The sequence below is a fragment of the Eulemur rufifrons genome, chromosome 8, assembly GCF_041146395.1.
Source record: "Eulemur rufifrons isolate Redbay chromosome 8, OSU_ERuf_1, whole genome shotgun sequence".
NCBI lineage: Eukaryota > Metazoa > Chordata > Mammalia > Primates > Lemuridae > Eulemur > Eulemur rufifrons.
The window spans coordinates 114,106,356-114,126,475 of NC_090990.1; the positions used below are offsets into that span (position 1 = coordinate 114,106,356).

General features: G+C 35.3%; 1 protein-coding gene across 2 annotated transcripts; it reads left to right on the top strand.

The window, feature by feature from the left end:
* The first annotated feature begins 4,261 nt into the window (after window positions 1–4,261).
* LRIF1 (ligand dependent nuclear receptor interacting factor 1) lies at window positions 4,262–19,298 on the top strand. 2 transcript variants are annotated; one of them, XM_069478997.1, is made up of 4 exons: window positions 4,262–4,559; window positions 14,995–16,501; window positions 17,696–17,965; window positions 18,846–19,298. In XM_069478997.1, exons 1-4 carry the CDS (start codon window positions 4,492–4,494, stop codon window positions 19,281–19,283), a joined length of 2,283 nt encoding a protein of 760 aa, XP_069335098.1. In that variant the 5' UTR covers window positions 4,262–4,491; the 3' UTR covers window positions 19,284–19,298. The 2 variants fall into 2 exon arrangements, with proteins under 2 accessions (XP_069335098.1, XP_069335099.1); XM_069478998.1 differs by lacking the exon at window positions 14,995–16,501 and having other exon boundaries at window positions 4,503–4,559.
* Window positions 19,299–20,120: the final 822 nt, after the last annotated feature.

Consider the following 20,120-nt stretch of genomic DNA (forward strand, 5'->3'; position numbering starts at 1 on the left):
GCATTTCCCTGATGACTAGAGATGTTGAGCACTTTCTTATATGTTTGCTGGCCATTATTCCATTCTGTCTTCTTTTGAAAAGTTTTTGTTCATGTCCTTTGCCCATTTATTGATGGAGTTGTTTGATTATTTTCTTGTTTATTTTTTTCTTGTTGATTGTTTTGAGTTCTAGATAGATTCTTGTTATCATTCCTTTATTGGATGTGTAGAGAGCAAATATTTTCTCCCATTCTGTAGGTTATCTATTCGTTCTATGAAATTCAAATAAAAAACGCAGTACCTTTTACAATAGCCTCAAAGAAAATTAAATATCTAGGAATATATTTAACGAAAGAGGTGAGAGACATATACAGGGAGAACTACGAAACACTAAGAAAAAAAATTGTAGAAGATGTAAACAGATGGAAAAATCTACCTTGCTCATGGATTGGTAGACTCAACATTGTTAAAATGTCCATACTACCTAAAGTGATCTATAGAATTAATGCAATCCCTATCAAAGTACCATTACCATTCTTTACAGATCTAGAAAAAATAACTCTACACTTTGTATGGAACCACATAAGACCTCGTATAGCCAAAGCAATCTTAAGCAAAAAGAACAAAATGGGAGGTATCAGTCTACCAGATTTCAAGCTGTACTACAAGCCTATAGTAACTAAAACAGCATGGTACTGGAATAAGAATAGAGAAATAGAACTTTGGAACAGGACTGAGAATCAAGAGATGAAACCATCCACATACTGTCATCTAATCTTTGACAAAGCAGACAAAAATATACACTGGGGAAAAGAATCTCTTTTCAATAAATGGTGCTGGGGAAACTGGATAGCTACATGCATAAGATTGAAACTGGATCCCCACCTCTCATCTCTTACAAAAATCAATTCACAATGGATAACAGACTTAAACCTAAAGCATGAAACATTAATAATTCTAGAAGAAAATGTAGGGAAGACTCTTTCAGACATTTGCCTAGGCAAAGAATTTATGAAGAAGACCCCTAAAGCAATCACAGCAGCTACAAAAATAAATAAATGGGACCTGATCAAATTAAAAAGCTTTTGTCCATCCAAGCAAGAGAAAAATTTAAATGATTTCCTCCACCCTCTGGTGCCCCTCTGCTTTGTCCTGTAACACCCCTATACATTCACATACCAGTTCAAGACAGGTTTTAATCTTCTTACAGATTAAAATTCTCATAGCTATTTTTTTGTGTGTCTGTGGGTCATAGTCACTGTTAATTTCTAAAATCTAAACTTCTCTTTATTTCTCCAGGGGTCAGCACCCTGTACTATTAATAGTTCAACATTTTCATACAAATCAAAGATTTTAGTCTTTATCATAGGGGAAAGGGGAGAACTGATGCTTTTATGCAGTAAGATGACACCATCAGATTTGTTTCCAATAAGCATCTCTGGCTGCAGTGTTTGGAGGGAAAAAAGAGTGAATATGAGGATAGCAGTTAAAGTTTCACTAGTCCAGTTAAGCTTAGTCCAGAGTAGTAGTGATAGAAATAAAGAGCAGATGTGTAAGATATTTGGAAGATAAAACCTGCAACGCTTGATGATGGATTATATATTTTGAAAGAAAAAGAGTAATATGTTAAAGGTGACACCTGTATTTCAGCATCTTTAATAGAGTGGCGTGTGTTTTTCTTTCTGAAGATAGAGAGCACTGATAAGGGAAAATGGGCAGTGGAGAGAAAACGAGAAAGTCATAAGTTTTGTTTTAAACATGTTTCATTTGAAGGGGCTTTTAAAACATTCAAAGGATATCTGAACAATTCATGTGAACATCCAGGTACAGATCTGAGAGAAATCAGAACTGGGGACATACATCTATAAGTCAAATGGCAAAGGTAATACAGTAGTAAAGTACCTGGAATCTTTAGCCAGATAACTTGGATTTGGAACTTGGCTCCACTATTCACAAGCTATATGATCTCTGGAAATTTATTTACTCTTTCTGTGTGTTTCTTCATCTGTATATGATAATAATCTGTATATAATAATTTCATCTGTATATTTTTCACTAGTTCTTAGGAGTAAATGAGTTAGTTTTGTAAAATTAATACCATGTGCCAGGCATTTAGGATTATTTATGTGCTTGGTAATACAATGGGTAGAGGTGGTAATTCAAGCCATGCAGAGATGAAATCCGTGGGGAGACAAGACAGTCTGAGAAAATAAGAGAATCAGTGATAAAGATTTAAGGAATTCCCTTATTTATGACTAAAAAGGGAAAGATAAACCTTCAAAAGAGACTGAGGAGAAATAGACAAAAAGGTAGAAGGACAATCAGGAAAGTATATTGCCAATGGCATCAAGAGTGAGGCAGTAATTAATGTTGCTGCTGAGTAAAAATTCTGAATGAGTGTGAAATGTGAGATAAACATCACCAACTGCAACAGCCAGGTGAATGAGTGGGTTAATAAGTACAGTGTACGCTGTGATGCACCTCCTAGACCTCTCTTCAGGAATGAAGGTCTTGTCTAACTTCACCAGCAGCTGGAAGTGCTATCAGCAGACATGCCTCAGCTATTGGCCTTCTTGAATAATTGCCTTGGCTAAAGAGATCCTCTTGCCTACGAATCCTTCCTTGCCACTGCCTGCATCCAGTAGCTTATTATCCCAGGGCATAAAGGACCAGCCCTCTCAACCCACTGGAGAAAACTTTTAAAGTTCATCCCAGTTTTAACCTCTATTTGGGGCAGGCTAAGGCCTGGTTAAGACTGGACATCACAGCCTAACTTTTCCCTCTGCCTAATGTTGCTTCCTTTCCTTCCCATTCACAGATACTTATCTCTAATAAATATCCTGCTAATAAAAGTCCCTCTAATAAACATCTTAGGATGGAACAAAGTCCATCCTAAGAGTCTGCTTCCCAGGAAACTCAATCTATGACAATGAGTCTTGTTTATAGGGAGTGGTGATCGATATGAGAAGCCAGACTGCAAAAAAATAAGAAATGAATGGCAAGTAAGAAAATAGAATAAGCGAAAGTGAGCAACTCTTTCAAGTCATTTTGCTTTCACAGGTAAGACCATGACCAAAACACAGACAGTACTAAGAGCTCACCACCCAACCCCCTCTTTGGGAGAGGGAGACATTTGGAAGAGAATTGCCAGTTATAGATACAGGATTCTATATTGCTGAAGTTAACCTTTTAACAGAGTGAACAGTAGTTAGAAAGTATCACTTTCTGTTAAGGTGTCAGGACATAAAAGTTTTAAAATCAGTATTATCTCATTAAGGAGTTATGGAAATGAGTAATGGGTATTTTTAAAAAGCCCAAAATAAATTTTTAAATTTGGGTACCTCATGTCAGTCTCATAAATTTGAGCAGTATGAACCACTTTACACAGGCACTGCCTACTCCAGATAAAACTGGATCTTCGAAACCACTCCTCCCACATTCACCATCTAGCTGCAGCTGAACTGGAATCTCTACCCCTTAATCAGAGACTGAATCCTTTTCTCAGATACTGACTTAACTGCAGGAATCAATAGACTTCTGAAAAGCTTTTCTCGGGGGAGCCAAATAAAGATAACTGATAAAATAAGTTTATATAGGTGACAAAACTTTTAGAGAATGAATGAATTAACATGTTCTGACTGAGGCATGAGCATGGGATGGAGAAAGGGGATAACTAAGTGTAGAAGCAAAGCTTTTGGAAAGAGAAAAAACGAAAAATCTTCAGAGAGGTAGTAACAATACATCGCTGGCCACAGGTTAGCGTCTAAAATTTCTTCACGCTAGGAGTGTATGACGACTCCAAAAAAGCGCGCTGATGGCTTTTAAAGCACTAGCGAGAGGAAAACTTACACCAGCGGCGAGTACAAAGGCAGAAAAATCTACGATTGCCCCGGAAACATTTTATTTTGCGTAGGTGTTCCGAGAATTTTCTTTTGCGATTCGTTCCTTGATCCGGAAGAAAAGATAGCAAACTTTGCTTGCGATTGGATTGTGTCATAAGGGCGGGGCTTTAGCGAGCCAGTTAACTTGGCGACCGGACATGACGACCGCGGAAACCACCGGCCCGAGCTATGTTCAGGTTTGTGGCTTCGGTGGGCGGGGTCCGCAGAGATAGGTTGGAGCAGTCTTAACAGGTGACCCGGCCCTGCTTGGGGGCGGGGCCATCAGTGCCACGCCCCCCGCGCCCGCTCTGCGCGGCTCAGGAGCGATGTCGTAGGCTCTAGGGGGTGGAGACTTCGATCAGTTCTCTCAGAGCCTAGAGCCGGGAGGCTGCTGTCACGGGCCCGGAGTCTTCCGGTTTCTCGGTGGCTGCTCCACCTCCCTCCGAAGGCTGGGAGACGCCCTCTCGAGAGCCGGCCGTCGCCCTCCGTTCAGCGTCGAACACCTCAGAGTTGCTGCGCAGCACCTCCAGCACAACATTCTGTCACTCTGGTTCTCGCCCCTCTGAGACCCTCGGCCCCACACTACCCTACCCCCTTTCCTGAATGAGCTGTCCCCTCCCACCCCTCTAAAATGTCCAACAACCTACAGAGGGTCTTACTGACACCCGCAGAGGAAAATTCAGGCAGCGCCTCGCATTGGTAAGTACCGGTTTCGAATTCTCCCCGTGCCGGCCCCTCAGCCCGTGTTTAGCCGCTTGTCGAGTGGGCCTCGGTTGCCGGACGCTCTGCAGTTCAGAGGAGTTGGATCCGCGGGGTGCGCCGCGCAAGCGGGAAGCGCTCGGCACTGCAGCGCGTAGGAGCCCTTAGGGCGCATTCCTCTTGGAAACGCAAAACCAGCTTAGAGGCCGAGGCAGTCGGCCGTGGCCCTGGCTCCGCGGGACTCCAGCGTCTCAACTTTCATAGGCGAACGGAGTAGATCTCCACGGGAGAGGAAAATCAACATGGCGGACATACTTGTGTGACCAAAACCTTCTGGAAGATTCTAGCCCACACGCAGGAAAACACGCAGCAATCAGCGCGGATTAGCAAGTCCAGCCCTGGTGACACTGGACTTTCAGTGAAGATAGTCACATTTTAGTAGAGTTAGTGAGAAAGAGAGAGGATGTAATTGAAGAAAAGAGTTACTAGAGCAAGGGAAGCGGATATTTGAAAGTTCAAACAGTAGTTTTATATGAAGAAAGAGAAGAGTGAGAAAGAAATTCTCAGTGTGAAATCCTTTTGAACAACGTTTTTGAAGCAGGTGTAATGAAGTGCCATCTCATTGGCTGTGTGGAGGAACTGTGACATGGGGAGATTACAGTACTTTTTAGAAGGACGTTCTTGTAAATTAGAGAATAGATAATAGTAGCTTTTTAAAAAAGATTATTTTAATCAAGATGAAATGAAACAAACAAAATGTTAGCTGAGGCAGAATGTTTTACCTTGTACTCTTTATGATTAGTGTATGTATTATGAGTGGTAAAAAAAATAATGGGTCTGCAGAAGGAAAATGAAGCGCTAAGATGCAAAACTCATGGAAAGGGCTTTGCGTTGTACAACATTAGGCTACTTGGGGTTAATCCTACCTTTGACAGTATTCGTGAGGCTAAGTATCTCAGTTTACAGTTCGTAAATGCACCTCGAAATATTTTAAGGATTAAGAATGACTATACGTAAAATATTTAGTGTAGGAAAAGAGTAAAGCACTATTTAAGTATTAGCTATTACTATAGGAATACAGTTTTAATTCTGTACAAATTTTAGCCCAGGAAGTAGATTTCTTTAATTACAAGTAAAAAACGTGATTGTGATAAATATGTAAGTAATGGTGATTATTTAAAAGCATGCGCAATATTACAAAAGGAAATGGTTCCTAATAGCAGTGAGCTAAAACAATATTAAAAAACTATCAAGAAAAAAGCCGTTGTATTTCAAATCATAAAAGAGCCTGTTTTTGTGTACATGTTTTTCTTTTTTAATTTGTGGTAAAAGTTGGGGGAAGAGGCAGAAATAGCACCCTGTATAGATATGCAAAGCAGAATTAATTTTTAATGATTGCTTAATCTCTGCTACTTTGTTTTTGTACTTGGATATTTGATGACATCTGACTTGTAATTTATAGGCAATTTGTTTTAGGATTGCACTATTTTTCAATATCAAAACTAAGATAAAGAACTTTACATTTTTATTTATTGTGTACTTTAATTCTTTTATCCAATTTCTAATCCTTTTGGCTATTTGGGGATTTTTTTAAAACTACAGATTCTGTTTGGATTACATTCCTTAGTCATTTTGAGTTCATTAACTCATTGGTTTTGTCTTTGAATGCATTTATTGCTTTAAATCACTGAGGTTTACATCACAATATTTGGGATATTTACTAGATGTCTTTCTGAAGCTGTTTAACACTTTAATTAATGGTTGCATATTTGATTCTATCCTAAGTAACAATCTGTGTGACATCTAAATGTAATCGTGTAAGTAATATTTTTAACATCAGCTCTTTTAGTTTATTGGAAGCTTAGTTTTCTTATTTTTCTGATAATATATTTGATAATACTAAATCCTTTATTTTCTCCATAGTTTAATTGACTATAGGATTTTCTTATTTTTTGTAGACATTTGAATTTTTCTTGAGTTACTGCTTTTTAAAATTTTTTCAGTAATGTAAGATGGAATGTATATTGTTTGAAGAATCTCTAATTTCAGAGCATAAAATGTAAAACCCAAGTTTAATCTCATAGTACAAAGGAAAAATCTGGAAGGTATTTTTGATGGTACACATTTAGTTTATTTCAATTTGGGTTTTTTTAGCAAAGCAAAATGCAGGAGTCATATTGGCATAGTGGAAAGAAGGTAAGCATTGGAGTTAGATTCAGATCCTAGTTTACCACTTATTGTCAGTGCAGTTTAAACATTTGGTTAAAAAACATTCATTGAGTGCCTACTATGTATGTGATAGACTGTGCTAAATGGAAAGACTGATTAAAAAGAAGTTATGGGCCTTTCCTATTAAAACGTTACAGTTTTGGTAGGGGAGGGTAGAGATGATATGATAAATTTTGATAGCATTGTGCACAAGATGCTGTGAGGACATAGAAAAAGGAAGTTGTAGAAAGGTATCAGGAGCAGCTGAGTTGGGAAACATAAGTATTAGCTATCTAAAGATGGTATGCTTAGGCAGAGGGAATTGGTAAATAAAGCACCAGTATGGTTTATTACTAACATCTGGTATTTATTGCTTGGTTCTGTACAAGTAGAATACATACATAGCTCTTAAGGATTCAGTTTGCCCTGCTATAAAGATCAGACTTCATCTATTGGAGATTGTTCAGAGGATTTTACGAAAAAGATTGACGTGGTCAGGTGTGTGTTTTGAATAACTGATGGCAGTGTAGATTTGTGGGTGAGGGATCCGCACATAAGGATTCTATTTCAGTTGTCTTCTCAGAGATTTTGAGGGCCTGAACTAGCTGATGTAGAGTAGGGTAGTTGGATTCAAAGACATATAAAAGGGAAAATGGGCAGACCTTGTTAGTGAATTGCCAGGAAGAAAGGGGCCTCAACTAGATTTCTGGGTGAATATTGGTAAATTAGTTAACTGAGATGAGGAACACACCAAGAAAGCAATTAGAGATTCGTGAATGTGAAACTCAGGCTGAGTCAGAGCTGAAAATAGAGATTTGGGAAGCATCAGCTTAGAAGTATTACAATAAAAGCCTGTGATTATACATCCCATAATAAGAATTAAGATGTCATGTGATTGGCAGGTGGCGTCTATCTTTCCTTAATTCTTTGTTTTCAAATGGGGAGCTAAAATTAGTGTCCTCAGCAGGGGGGCGTGGTTTGGTTAAACCAACAATGGTTCATTGTCAGTTCAGTGTGCATTTAGCTGTATATGGTGTAAGTTTTATTGTCTTTTGTGGTTTATATGTGTATGTGTTTAGCCGATGGAGACAGACATACACAGGCTAACTGAAATCTGTTATTAATGTCTCAGTTTATGCATTTGAATTTTTTGGACCCTGTTATGAAGTTATGCTAAAGTAAATAACAAAACAATTGGATAAGATTGCTCAAGGAGAGCATGTAATTCCAAATAAGTTATTAAATTTTTCTAAAGCTGCATTTTCTCAACTATATAACAGGAATGGTAATACCTGCTCTATTGGGCTGTTTATTAGGATTATAACATATCTGTTATGTACATAATATTATATGGTATATATTATTACATTATGCACGTATGTATATTATGTGTGTATGTAATGTTATATCATAAATAGTAAGATGGAAAAGGGTCTCCTAGCAGTTAAAAAAATATATTTTGCAAATGTGTCTACAAAATATTCATTAGTCTCCCACATTTTCATCTCATTTTTAATATGTGAATGCCTCGTATCAATATTAGAATAATCAAAAATGTCAGAAGTTATACATTATTGGTATTTTTAATAGGCCTCTTTATTAAAGCTCTCATCACATTTTTAAAAGATCTTATCTGATGCATATTCTTGGGGACCAGTTGTGTATTTTATAAAGGAAGATGATAACCATCAGGCAGTTATTTCATTTACTTCGAATAGCAAGCCTTATTTTCCCCCATTTAACAAATGAAGAAACAGAGATTCAAAGAGGTTAAGTAGATTTTCCAGTCAATCAACTAGGAATTGTAAGAGCCAGGGTAAGAAGCCTATAATCTTTCTAATATATTCTTCTTTTCTCTTTTAAAGTCTTAAACTGCATTATTTTTCCAATGTAGTTTCTCAGTTTAAACACTAGTTGGTTTTTAAAGTAATTAGCATGTTGATGATTATTTTTAAGTGACCAAACCAGAGTATGGGATGCAGAATCTGGTTCTAGTTTTAGTTCTGATATTAAGCAGCAGAATGTGATCTTTAAGAAAATAAAATCTTTGTAGGTTTTAGTTAATCTCTTAAATAGAAAGTTCTTTCTAGATCTGAAAAAATGTATATTGATTGAAGGAGTATGAATGTTACCCTGATTTGTCACTTCTCTCCCTAGCAGTCTACATTTCTGTTTAATTTTTAGAACTCATTCTATTTTGTTGCCAAGAAATCATTGATTTTTTTTTATTATAGCTTGTAGGATTCAGTTCAGCTAACATTATTGTCTGCGATGTCCAGTTACTCGATTAGATACAAAGGCTGTAGATATGAATAAGACAACTTACCTTTAAGGAATTTATGGCCTGTGGGTAGATTATGTGAATCTCTACTGATATATTGACATGGAGGAAGCTGCATTTTTCTTCCCTTTTTGGAGAGGAAATAGAGGAAAAGAGAAGGGAAAAATCCAGTGATCAGATCTGAAAATAGTTTGTGCAATATTCATATTTTCTTCATAAAGCAGAAATACAGAGGCCATATAATGTAGTGTATGATGTATTAGAAGTCTATGTAATTTGCCTAAATATTATGGCAATTAAAACATACCTGCTTCACTTGAAATGGTGATTGGAAAGAACCACATCATTTTTGATACAATATTTTTTGAGGGTGTACTGTGCTTGGTATTGGAAGGACAGTTGCAAAATAGATGATATAGCCTCTCAATTTTAAGGAGTTTCAGTTTTACTGAAGAAAACAATACTCATTTTTTAAAAGTTAGTTAATAGATAAAAGATAATAAAGAAGAACTCCCAGCATTAGTGACACCAATGCTTTAGGGATTCCAAATTGGAAGAAAATGTAAGCTTGAGTGACTGGCAGATATTTCATAGAGAAGATGGAATTTGAACCTTATTTTATATTGTTAGAGAAGAAAAAAATAATACTTTGAGTAAATAATGTAAACAGCATATTCCAGAAGAGCAAAGAGATCTCTCTGGTAAGAAGAGAGATTCCATGTTGAGAAGTTTGTAGGTGGTACGGTTTAGAGATTGGTTGGGGCTAAATTGTAGATGACTTTCATATCAAGCTGAATTGCCTATGATGAATGTAGAAACTTTGAGCAGGAGGTAACAGGATGAAAACAATTTTAATCTGCCAGAGATACGTAATAGTCAATAGTGGCTGCAGTCAGAAAAACTAGTTTAAATATCAGAGCAAAATACTATAGGGAGGAAATAATGAGTGCGAGACAAAGGTGATGAGGCTCTGACCTGGGTAGTGGAAGTTGGATTGGTGAAGAGAAGATTAATATAATCTCTTAAAAAGAAGAAAACTTTATAGACTTGGTGATTCAGTGTACATTTATTGACTGTTTACCTGTTGTAAGCATGTATGCAAGGTGCTGTGGGTGAATCTAAAGTAAATAAGGATAAGTCACAGGTGACTAGATGATTTGAAATCTATATGACCTGGAAAATAGTAGTGCTGCAACATAATTGGATGGTAGGATACAATACTAGTTTTCAATCGAGAGTAATTTTAACTTGTTGAATTTAAAATGATGGTATTGAAAATGGTTGGTAAGACATTGTCACAAATACGAAACTGAGGTCAATATTAGGGGATAGGAATAAAAGGATATAACTATCGGAGTTATCACAAAGGAGGTAGTTGAAGGAAATAGTTGAAACCATGAAAATTGGTGTAGTTTTTAAGGAAGAATGTCTTGAAGGAGAAAAACAGAGTCAAGAACTATACCTTGTGGGATAGGCATAGTTGAATTCTTAGAATGCAGAAAATGAATAAGAAAGAGAACATCAGGAAAGTCCAGAGAAACCAAAATTGTACACAATGGAAACCATGATAGGAAAGAGGTTAGATGGAGAGATAATTAGGTAGCACTGTCATTTGCAAAGAGAGCACCTAGAGAATGAGGATAAAGTAAAGACAGATTTAACTGTGAGAACATATTTGGTAACCTTTGAGAATGAAGTTTTAGTAGAATAATGGGAAAGAAAATGGACTGCAGAAGAAAGAGTGGGGCTTCAACACAGCTTTCTGGCATATCATTTCTTAATTGTGGCTCGTTAATACCACCTACAAATCTCCCTCTAATTCTATATGATTTCAACATCTATATGGATAATCTCTTTGTCACCTGGTCTTTTGGTGCAGAGATGTTTTTCTCCAGTGATCTTATTCTCTATTCTTTTGCATCTGTCTACTTCTGTAGTCCATGTTATCAGATGCAATTGCTACATCTACAAAATTGATTCAGTCATCCTGCTTTCTGAATGCCTGTTTCTATATTTCTAGCTTCCTTGTTTACTGCCGCTATAACGGTTAACTTTAGCCCTCTAGTCCAATAATCCCTTTATTTTATCCCTATACTTTAGCCTTTTATTCTCTCATTTCCTTCCTATCCAGTTTAGATTCTGTTTCATCTTTTTAATAATTCTTATCAACACCACAAATTCTTTTGCTACTCTTTGATTTTTGTTGCTTTTTTCTGAAGCAACCCCAGCCCTGGATGAAATCAGAAATATGCTTTCTCTTTGCTTATGCCTGGTGTGACAAGGAAAATCTCACAGGAGTACAGATTGGTACCATTTTAAGTTCATAATCACCTCCTGTCTCCCTGAGTCCTCAACAGTACCTGGCAGATCTAATGTTTGCTGTGGTCAGCTTACTCTTTCACAAAGACTGTTTCAAATCTTTGATTCTCCTCAAATCTCTCTTTATTTTCCTCTTATTTTTAACAGGTGATATCATGTTCTTTTTCATAAAGAAAACAAAAACCATTAGATCAGAATTACTTCAACCTGACACCAAAGCTATAAGCTTACCTGCAGATGCACCATACCTTTTCTCTAGTTCCAATAGAAGGAGATGTTTCTCCAGCTTTAAGCTTCAATCCCTCCACCTGTCTTCTGGTTTCCATTTCCTAACTCTTTCTCATTAACTATCCCTCATTCTCCTTTATTACCAGTGTCTTCCTCTTAACTGGCTCACGTTAGTATTTACATATGTTCTGGTTCATCTAACCTTAAAAAAGGAAAAAGAAAGATCCCTTCTTTTACCCCATTTCTTCTTCTAGCTATTTGCTAGTCTTTCTCTTCTTGATAAAGTTCATGAAAGATTGGTCTATACTTGCTATCTTCATATCCATTCCTTAGTAACTTCTTTCCTCACGAAACTGCTCTTTTTAAAGCCATCAGCAGCCCTCATTCAGTTATTTCCAGTGTGCATTTTTAGATCTTCATCCTACTTGGCCTTTCCAAAACTTTTGGTAGAATTGACTGATTTTCTTGAAACCCTCTCTTCCTTTGGCTTCCATTGCATCAGAAGCAATGGTTTTCTTTCTACTACTCTTAAGGATAATGGGAAACCACTGAAATGTTCTAAGCAGGGTAGCACCAGTGTTAGTGTGCTGAATGAATTGAAAGGGAGAGGATATGACTAAAGTAAAGAAGATCAATTATGAAGCTATTGTAGTAGTCTAAGCCAGAGATGATGTTTGCTTGGACTAGGTTGGTAACAATTGACTTGGAAAGAATTGAACAGATAAAAGGAAATTTAGGAGATAATATCAACAGGTTTTTCTGATGGATTGAACATAAGGGAATAAAGCAAGATTTACCTGTTCTGACTTAGGCTTCTAAGACAGATGAGATGCCATTTACCAAAGAAGAAAACCCTTGAGGGGAAAGAATTTGGAGGTTAGGGTGGGCAGAGATCTTCTGGCCATGTCGAGTTGTAGGAATTTTTGAAAATCTGAATGGATAGGTCAAGAGGGAAGTTGGATATGTAAGTCTGAATATCAAAGAAGCAACCAATATAAATATTGAAATTGTTGTTATGTAAGTGGTAGTTTAATTGAAATTACACATTTAAGATAAATCATCTGGGGAAAGAGTACAGAATAGGAAGAGAATAGTTCTTTCTATGATTTGAAAGTTAATTTAAATAGGATGAGTCGGCAGAGAAGACTGAGGAACCACTGCAGAGATAGGAGAAGATCATATTTAGGAGGCCTTGGGAAGAGGATTTTTTAAGAAAACGAGCAAGCATTTTTGTACTCATTGACTTATATCATTTATTTCACGTTATAGTAATTGCCTGTTTACGTATTGATGTACCCAATATTTTAAGTTCTTTTAGGGATTGTGGGTTGATCTATCTTGGGAGCCAGCAAACATTTTCTGTAAAGGGCCAGGTAGTAAATATTTTAGGCTAATGATCTCTGCTCCAACTACTCGTCTCTACTCTTATAGCATGAAAGCAGCCATATGAAAACATAAAAAATGAGTGTGACTGTGGATTAATAAAACTTTATTTATAGATACTAAAATTTGAATCTTAACAATTTTCATGCCATGAAATATTATTCTTTTGATTTTCTTTTAATCATTTAAAATATAAAAACCATTCTTAGCCTGTGGGCTGCATAAAAACAGAGAGGGGACCAGATAAGGCCCAGAGACTATAGCTTACTGAGTCATTTCCTCTAATTGAACCTGGTGCCTGAACTATTATGGACACTCAGTAGATTCTTGTTTAATTAGTTGTTGAATAAGTTCCTATCCAGTTCAAATATACCTTTTAAGGGTATAGGGAGGTAATGAAGGTGGCTTTTCCTCTTCAAGCTCTGAAGGCAAGAATTCATACTTTTCTTTGGGGCCATTCTTCTCTTTAGAGGTTAACTTTTATCAAAAGTCAGTGTAGCATTCTGACATACTATCAAGTGTCCAGAAGACTGTTTTAAATTTTTATAAGGATATAATGATGTTATTTGGGTTTCAGAAAGGTAAAACTGAGTTCCAGCACTTCCTAGGGTGTATCAAATTTTGGGTATTGATTTTAATTAATATCTGAAGAGTTTTAAAAACCCACCTATATAGGTAGTAAAACATACCTTTATACTTTTGAGAATCCTAATTATTATTGTTATTTTTTTGTCCTTGAATATTTGTCTTCATGTGATCTTACTCATCCAAGACCATACTGTGTCTGTAGGACATGGACTGTGCCCTCATGTTGCTAGAATTTAACATAAGAGGCAGTCTGTAGACAAATATACTAATATATGATGACAACCTGTTATATGTACCATGAGGGAAGTTAACAGGTATAATATTATAGATTAGTTATGAAGGAAGGACAAGAGTAGTTAAGGTGGTCAGAAAATGTGTCCCTTGGAAAGTATCATTTATGCTAAGACTTGAACTATGAAGAGTTCGATGAGGGAAGAGTATATAGGTAGAATGATAGTATGTGTGATAACCCTGACTCCTGCCAGAGCTCAGTATTTTCCAGGAACTGAAAGATAGTTTTAGATATGAGCAACTTAAGGTGTCTACATTCAGTTAATCCCCAAATAATTGATTATACATACAGAGATTAGTATATATTGGCTTTTTAAAAAATCGGACAGTCTGTACTAAGAAATAAGCATGGGGATCAAAACTGTTTAGTAAAAAAAGAAATTACTGATTTCCAATCTGTTCTGCATTCATTGAAAACTATTCAGCTGAAATTATGGTGGTATTGTATGTATGGATTGATGGGCAATAAAATGATAAAAATAATTGCTATACCAAGGACTAATATATTTAGTGCCAAACCTCAAATGTACTGAAATAATTTCACAGAAGAAAATGATTCCTACATGAGTAACTCAGTTAAGTGTACTGTACAAAAATGTGGCAAACAAAGGTATCATCATAGGAGATGCCTTAAGCAAAAGAATGGCTGATGGTAGAAGTTGTGAATCATTAGTAGGAAGAAGACAGAACAGATTAGGGGGAGAAAAGAGTGAGGGGAAATAGAGTAAGAGTAAGTGGAAGGGTAGTGAGAATCTTGCTCAGTAAGAGTAAAGGAGGAGGACAAGAGGAAATAATTCAAGGAAAAGGAGAAGGAAGGATGTAAACAGTTTAAGAGGTGCCCATTCTAGTAGCATAATGTTATACTGGGTAAAACCTTAGAAAAGTCTACTTTTAGTTTTAGGAATAAATGTGAATATCTCATACGGATTGCCTATGATCATCTAAATCAAAGCTGAATGTATCTTTATCTCTTCTACTTCAAAATCTTTGTTTTGCAATATTTCACTTTGAAAACTCAAAATGAAAAATTATATTCTTTTATTATATTTTAATATTTTAAAGTAATATTTGTTTTAAAAATAAAATGTATATACCATGTAGTATGTTGTATTTATTTACTCATAATGTTCTTTTAAGTGTTTCAGGCTGCATGTACCAAGTAGTTCAGACGATTGGCTTGGATGGAAAAAATCTTCTGCAATTACTTCCAATTCCTAATTCTTCTGGAAATCTTATACCACTAGTTCAATCTTCAGTCATGTCTGATGCTTTGAAAGGGAATAGAGGAAAACCAGTTCAAGTTACTTTTCAGACTCAGATTTCCAGCTCTTCTACAAGTGCATCAGTTCAATTGCCCATTTTTCAGCCAGCCAGTTCTTCAAACTATTTTCTTACAAGAACAGTAGATACAGCAGAAGAAAGTAGAGTTACTTCTGTGGGAACTGAAAATGTTACTTCAGCCGTTTCTAAAGTTCAGAGTCATGGTGTGAAAATTGATGGACTCACCATGCAAACATTTGCTGTTCCTTCCTCCTCAACACAAAATGATTCATCTTATATTATAGTTAATACCCAGAGTCTTCCAATGACTGTGAAATCTCCAGTTTTGCCTTCTGGGCATCATTTACAGATTCCAGCCCATGCTGAAGTGAAATCTGTACCAGCGTCATCATTGCCTCCTTCAATTCAGCAAAAGATACTTACAACTGCAACCACAAGTACCTCAGGAACAGTTGAGGCCTCCCACATACCAAGCGTTATTTATGTATCTCCTGTAAATACAGTGAAAAATGTAGTTACAAAGAACTTTCAAAACATTTATCCAAAACCTGTTACAGAAATAGCAAAGCCAGTGATACTAAATACCTCACAAATTCCAATGAATATTGCTGCAGAGAGACAATTAAAAGGTGATCAACATTCTCAAGCTGCTCCAGTGAAATGGATTTTTCAAGAAAATCTACATCCTTGTACTCCATCTCTTGTTCCTGTTAAGTCTTCAAATAATGTGGCTTCAAAGATTTTAAAAAGTTTTGTAGATAGAAAAAGTTTGGGAGATAATACTGTAAATATGCCACCATTGAGTACCATCAGTCCAAGTGGGACACAATCCAAAAATATGCCTATTAAAGATAATGCTTTGGTTATGTTTAATGGGAAAGTCTATCTATTGGCTAAAAAGGGGACAGATGTGCCATCACAAATTGACCAACAGAATTCTGTTTCTCCTGATATTCCACTAAGACAAGACATGTTACAGATAGTGAGTTCAAGTCCAGTCACAGAAATATCCAGAGAGGTTGTAAATATTGTTTTGGCTAAAAGTAAATCTTCCCAGATGGAGACAAAATCACTTCCCAATACCCAGCTTGCTTTCATGGCCAATCTAAGGGCAGAGAAGAATAAAAAAGTTGACAAACCATCTCCTTCTACCACAAATCCACATAATATGAATCAATCCAGTAACTACTTAAAACAGAGTAAGACTTTATTCACAAATCCAGTCTTTCCAGGTGGATTTAGTACAGGACAAAATGCCCCCAGAAAAGAAAATATCATCCAAAGCATAGAGAAAATAAGTTCCTCTGTTGATGCAACAAATGTTACTTCACAACAGTGTGTTTTCAGAGACCAAGAACCAAAGGTAATTTTCCCATGTCAGGGTGTTTTTTTTATATATATATTTTTATAGAAAAATTTTCTTTCTTAATTTCTCAAAATTATCTATGATACCTCTTCTCCCCCAACCTGCCCTACTATACACATACTATACATATATGAATGCTTAATTAAGTCAAAGCTTTCATCAGAGTAAATATTTGAAGAGGGAGTACAGTTGGGATAGTCCAAGCAGTATCTTTCTCTAGAATTACTTGGCATGCTAAATCTTTAAAACAAAAAAATCGCAGAGCAACAAGGTTTAGAAGAGTTGGGGAAGAATAATGTGAATTCAAAGCTTAGTAAAATTGTGTTAGTATATGTATAAATACATATGTACACATATACATATATGTGTATATATACTTAATAGCCTACATTTTAGTATATGAAAAGATCAATACTATGCATATAGGAGAGCTGGGTTTTAATGTTTTTGGGGAGGGGTGTGTGTGTGGTGGGGAGATATTCAGCAGTTTTTTTAGGTAGAACATGGAAGAGGTGAGACAGGGCTAGTTAGTACCTTTCAGTAATTTGTAGAAATAGGATTTTATCAACATCTTTGAATGGTGGAATTTTTTTGGTACACAATTTTCCTTTTATTTTAGCTCTTCTTTCTGGCTTCTTGTCCAATTACCCAACATACCCACAAAGTTACCTTTCTGTTCTCCTTAAAATATGTGTCTATGTGCTTACTAAATATTTGTACCTACCTTTTCCTTGCTTACTTAGAGGTCTACTTAATATTGTCAGTATTTCTCCTCTCCAGTACAGAATTCATTGAACTCTAGAGATACAAAGTAGTGAATTCTGAGTATTAAATAAAGGATTTATTAATAAGACTTTTCCAGAATACTACAATTTGTAAATAATGTCATATATATTTTTAAGTTGTCATTAGTTTGCATTCTCATTTTAGGTGTTTGAGAATTGACTGCTTGTTACCTTTTTAGGGCAATGAACTAAATGAGAAATTGTAGGGGAATATTTTAAGTTTGTACTTAGTTAAATTCAGTTTTTCGAGTGTGGTTGGTAAGGCAAGGGTAATGCAAACCAACCATTTAGGATTTTAAAGCTTCATGTGTTCTTTTGTAAAAGATGAGATAATCACTTAGTTGCTAGTTTGATAAAATAATTTGAGTAATTAGCAATATTGTTTGTTTTCTTTTCCTAATTCCAGATCCAGAATGAGATGGCATCAACATTAGAAAAAGGTACTAAAGAAAGAAACAGGAAAGTTTTGCAAGGAAGAAATAATAAGACATCGTATCTGAAGAGTGATGCTGAATTAAAAAAGATATTTGGTCTCACTAAAGATTTGAGAGTGTGTCTTATTCGAATTCCTGACCATTTTGGCTCTGGAGAAGGTTTTGATTCCTTTAGCAGTTTGGTGAAGAGTGGTACTTACAAAGATACAGAGTTTGTGGTGAAGGCAAAAGAAAAAAAACAGGTAACAGATTTTAAAGCGTTCTTTGTAGGTACTACAAAGATATATGGATTTATTAATTTTCTTGATTTCATTTTTAGCATTGTACTTTAGTATGAAAGATGATTGTTACCAAATTTACAAATACATATATTATACCAAAATAATGATAAAAATAACCGTATATACACAGATAAAAATGTATCCCTAGTTAATTAAAGATGTTATTTTAAGTATTTTTATTCAGCTACTGTTTATTTTTTCCATGATAATATTATAAGAAAATAGCCATAGCTTTTTAACTAGTTATCCTACTTTGAAGACTATCTAAAGGAAATAATCCAAGTATAGTGGGAAATATAAGCATTCAGATGTTCATTGCAGCAATACTCTTAATCCAAACATTTTAAGCAACCTATATGGTCAATAATGATGAAAAGAAATGTCCCTATAACTTTGCCTACTGTACTATTATTCTGCTTAGGAATATATCATCATTTAATAATTCTGAACTTCAGAGACTAGTGAAGTTTTTTCAAATCTTACACATAAGCCTACTGTACCAAGGAAGAGAAAAATTAATTGTATTTCTCAGGCACTTCACAAGTGCTATTATTTTTGGTGGTGGGTCAATATGGCTTATCATATTTGACCAAGAAAATATGAATTGGGTAATTTATTCTTAGTGAATATCACTAGAACATCATTATTCATTTTGATACTATACAGTGGGAAATATTTCTTTCTTGCTGTAGTTGTACCAATGAATTGTATTGATTTATGTATAATTGCTAAATATTTGTTTCTGCAAACTTTGTTGGATTTGACAGCACGAGATAGATACATATATATATATGAATAACATTTTGTTTTTCTTTTGGAATCTTATTTGACATTGCAACAGAGTATTGATAAGAAAAGAAAAGCAAAAACCATTAAGAAGATGGATCACACAAAGAAGAGAAAAACTGAGAGTGCTTATGATGTAGTCATAAACGGGGGAACTAATGTCACCAGTTCCCAACTCCTTAACAGTATTTTACCAGCTTCAGATGTTTCACAACCTAACATTCACACAAGCCTCAGCAAGAGCAGAGAAGAAAAGAAAACTGAGATAGAACACTATCTCCATGAGAAGCAAGAGAAAGGCTCATTGAGTTCAAATGCAGCTCATGAACAAAGTCATTCCTTTAATAAAAATTATGCTGAAGATATTTTCCCCATGACACCACCAGAGTTAGAAGAAACCATTCGAGATGAAAAAATAAGAAGACTTAAGCAGGTGCTAAGAGAGAAAGAAGCAGCTCTTGAAGAAATGCGTAAGAAGATGCACCAAAAATAATAAAATCTCCTATACTTAAAAGACTTCAATGAAATGGCTGTGTTTTTTAAAATATGCTTTTGTGTTAATAAGTTAATTGTAGATGTATTCTGAAAGTGTCTTAGAATATAAAACTTTTTCATGAGTTGATTATAAAATTTTATTTAAAGAACACAGAAAAGGTTGATTCACATATGACTTATGAATAATCTGTGTGGGGATATCTAAACCTTTGTCTTAGATACCTATTTTTGGAAGGAAACAATTTATATTTTGCTATTATTTTAACTTGAATTCTCCAAGTTTGAATATTTGTTTAGGGTTTTTGTTATTATTTGTATCTTTAGCTAAATTGCTCAGGTGTTACTCCAACAATAGATAATTATTGTGTGTTATTGAAGTTCTGCAATCCAAGAGAGATATCGGCTCCAACTTTAGCTTTACCAATGGGTTTATATATGTATGTATTTGCTTGGGCTCTTTACCCACAAAGTGATGATATCTTCTACTTACCATTTTGTTATTTTTGTTTGTTTCATGAAGGAAAATGTATTATGGTAGCATTATTTAATATTCAAACATTTCTCAAGAGTGAGGGACACTTGTTTTGTAACTTTACAAAGTAATTTTGTGTAATCTAAAACGTTTTGGAATTCAGGTTATTTGATACATTGTTTGCTTAAAGTGATGTTTTATTATTCCTAGGCAAATGCTGCGTTTAGTAGGGGGAGAATATGTACATATGTTACTTGGATTGTGTGAAAAGTAGATCTGAACAGTGGTCTCATTTAATACTTTTTAAATTTTCAAGTGTAGTTTTTCTATCTGGTTAATCTTTGATTTGGGAGAGTTTGGAAG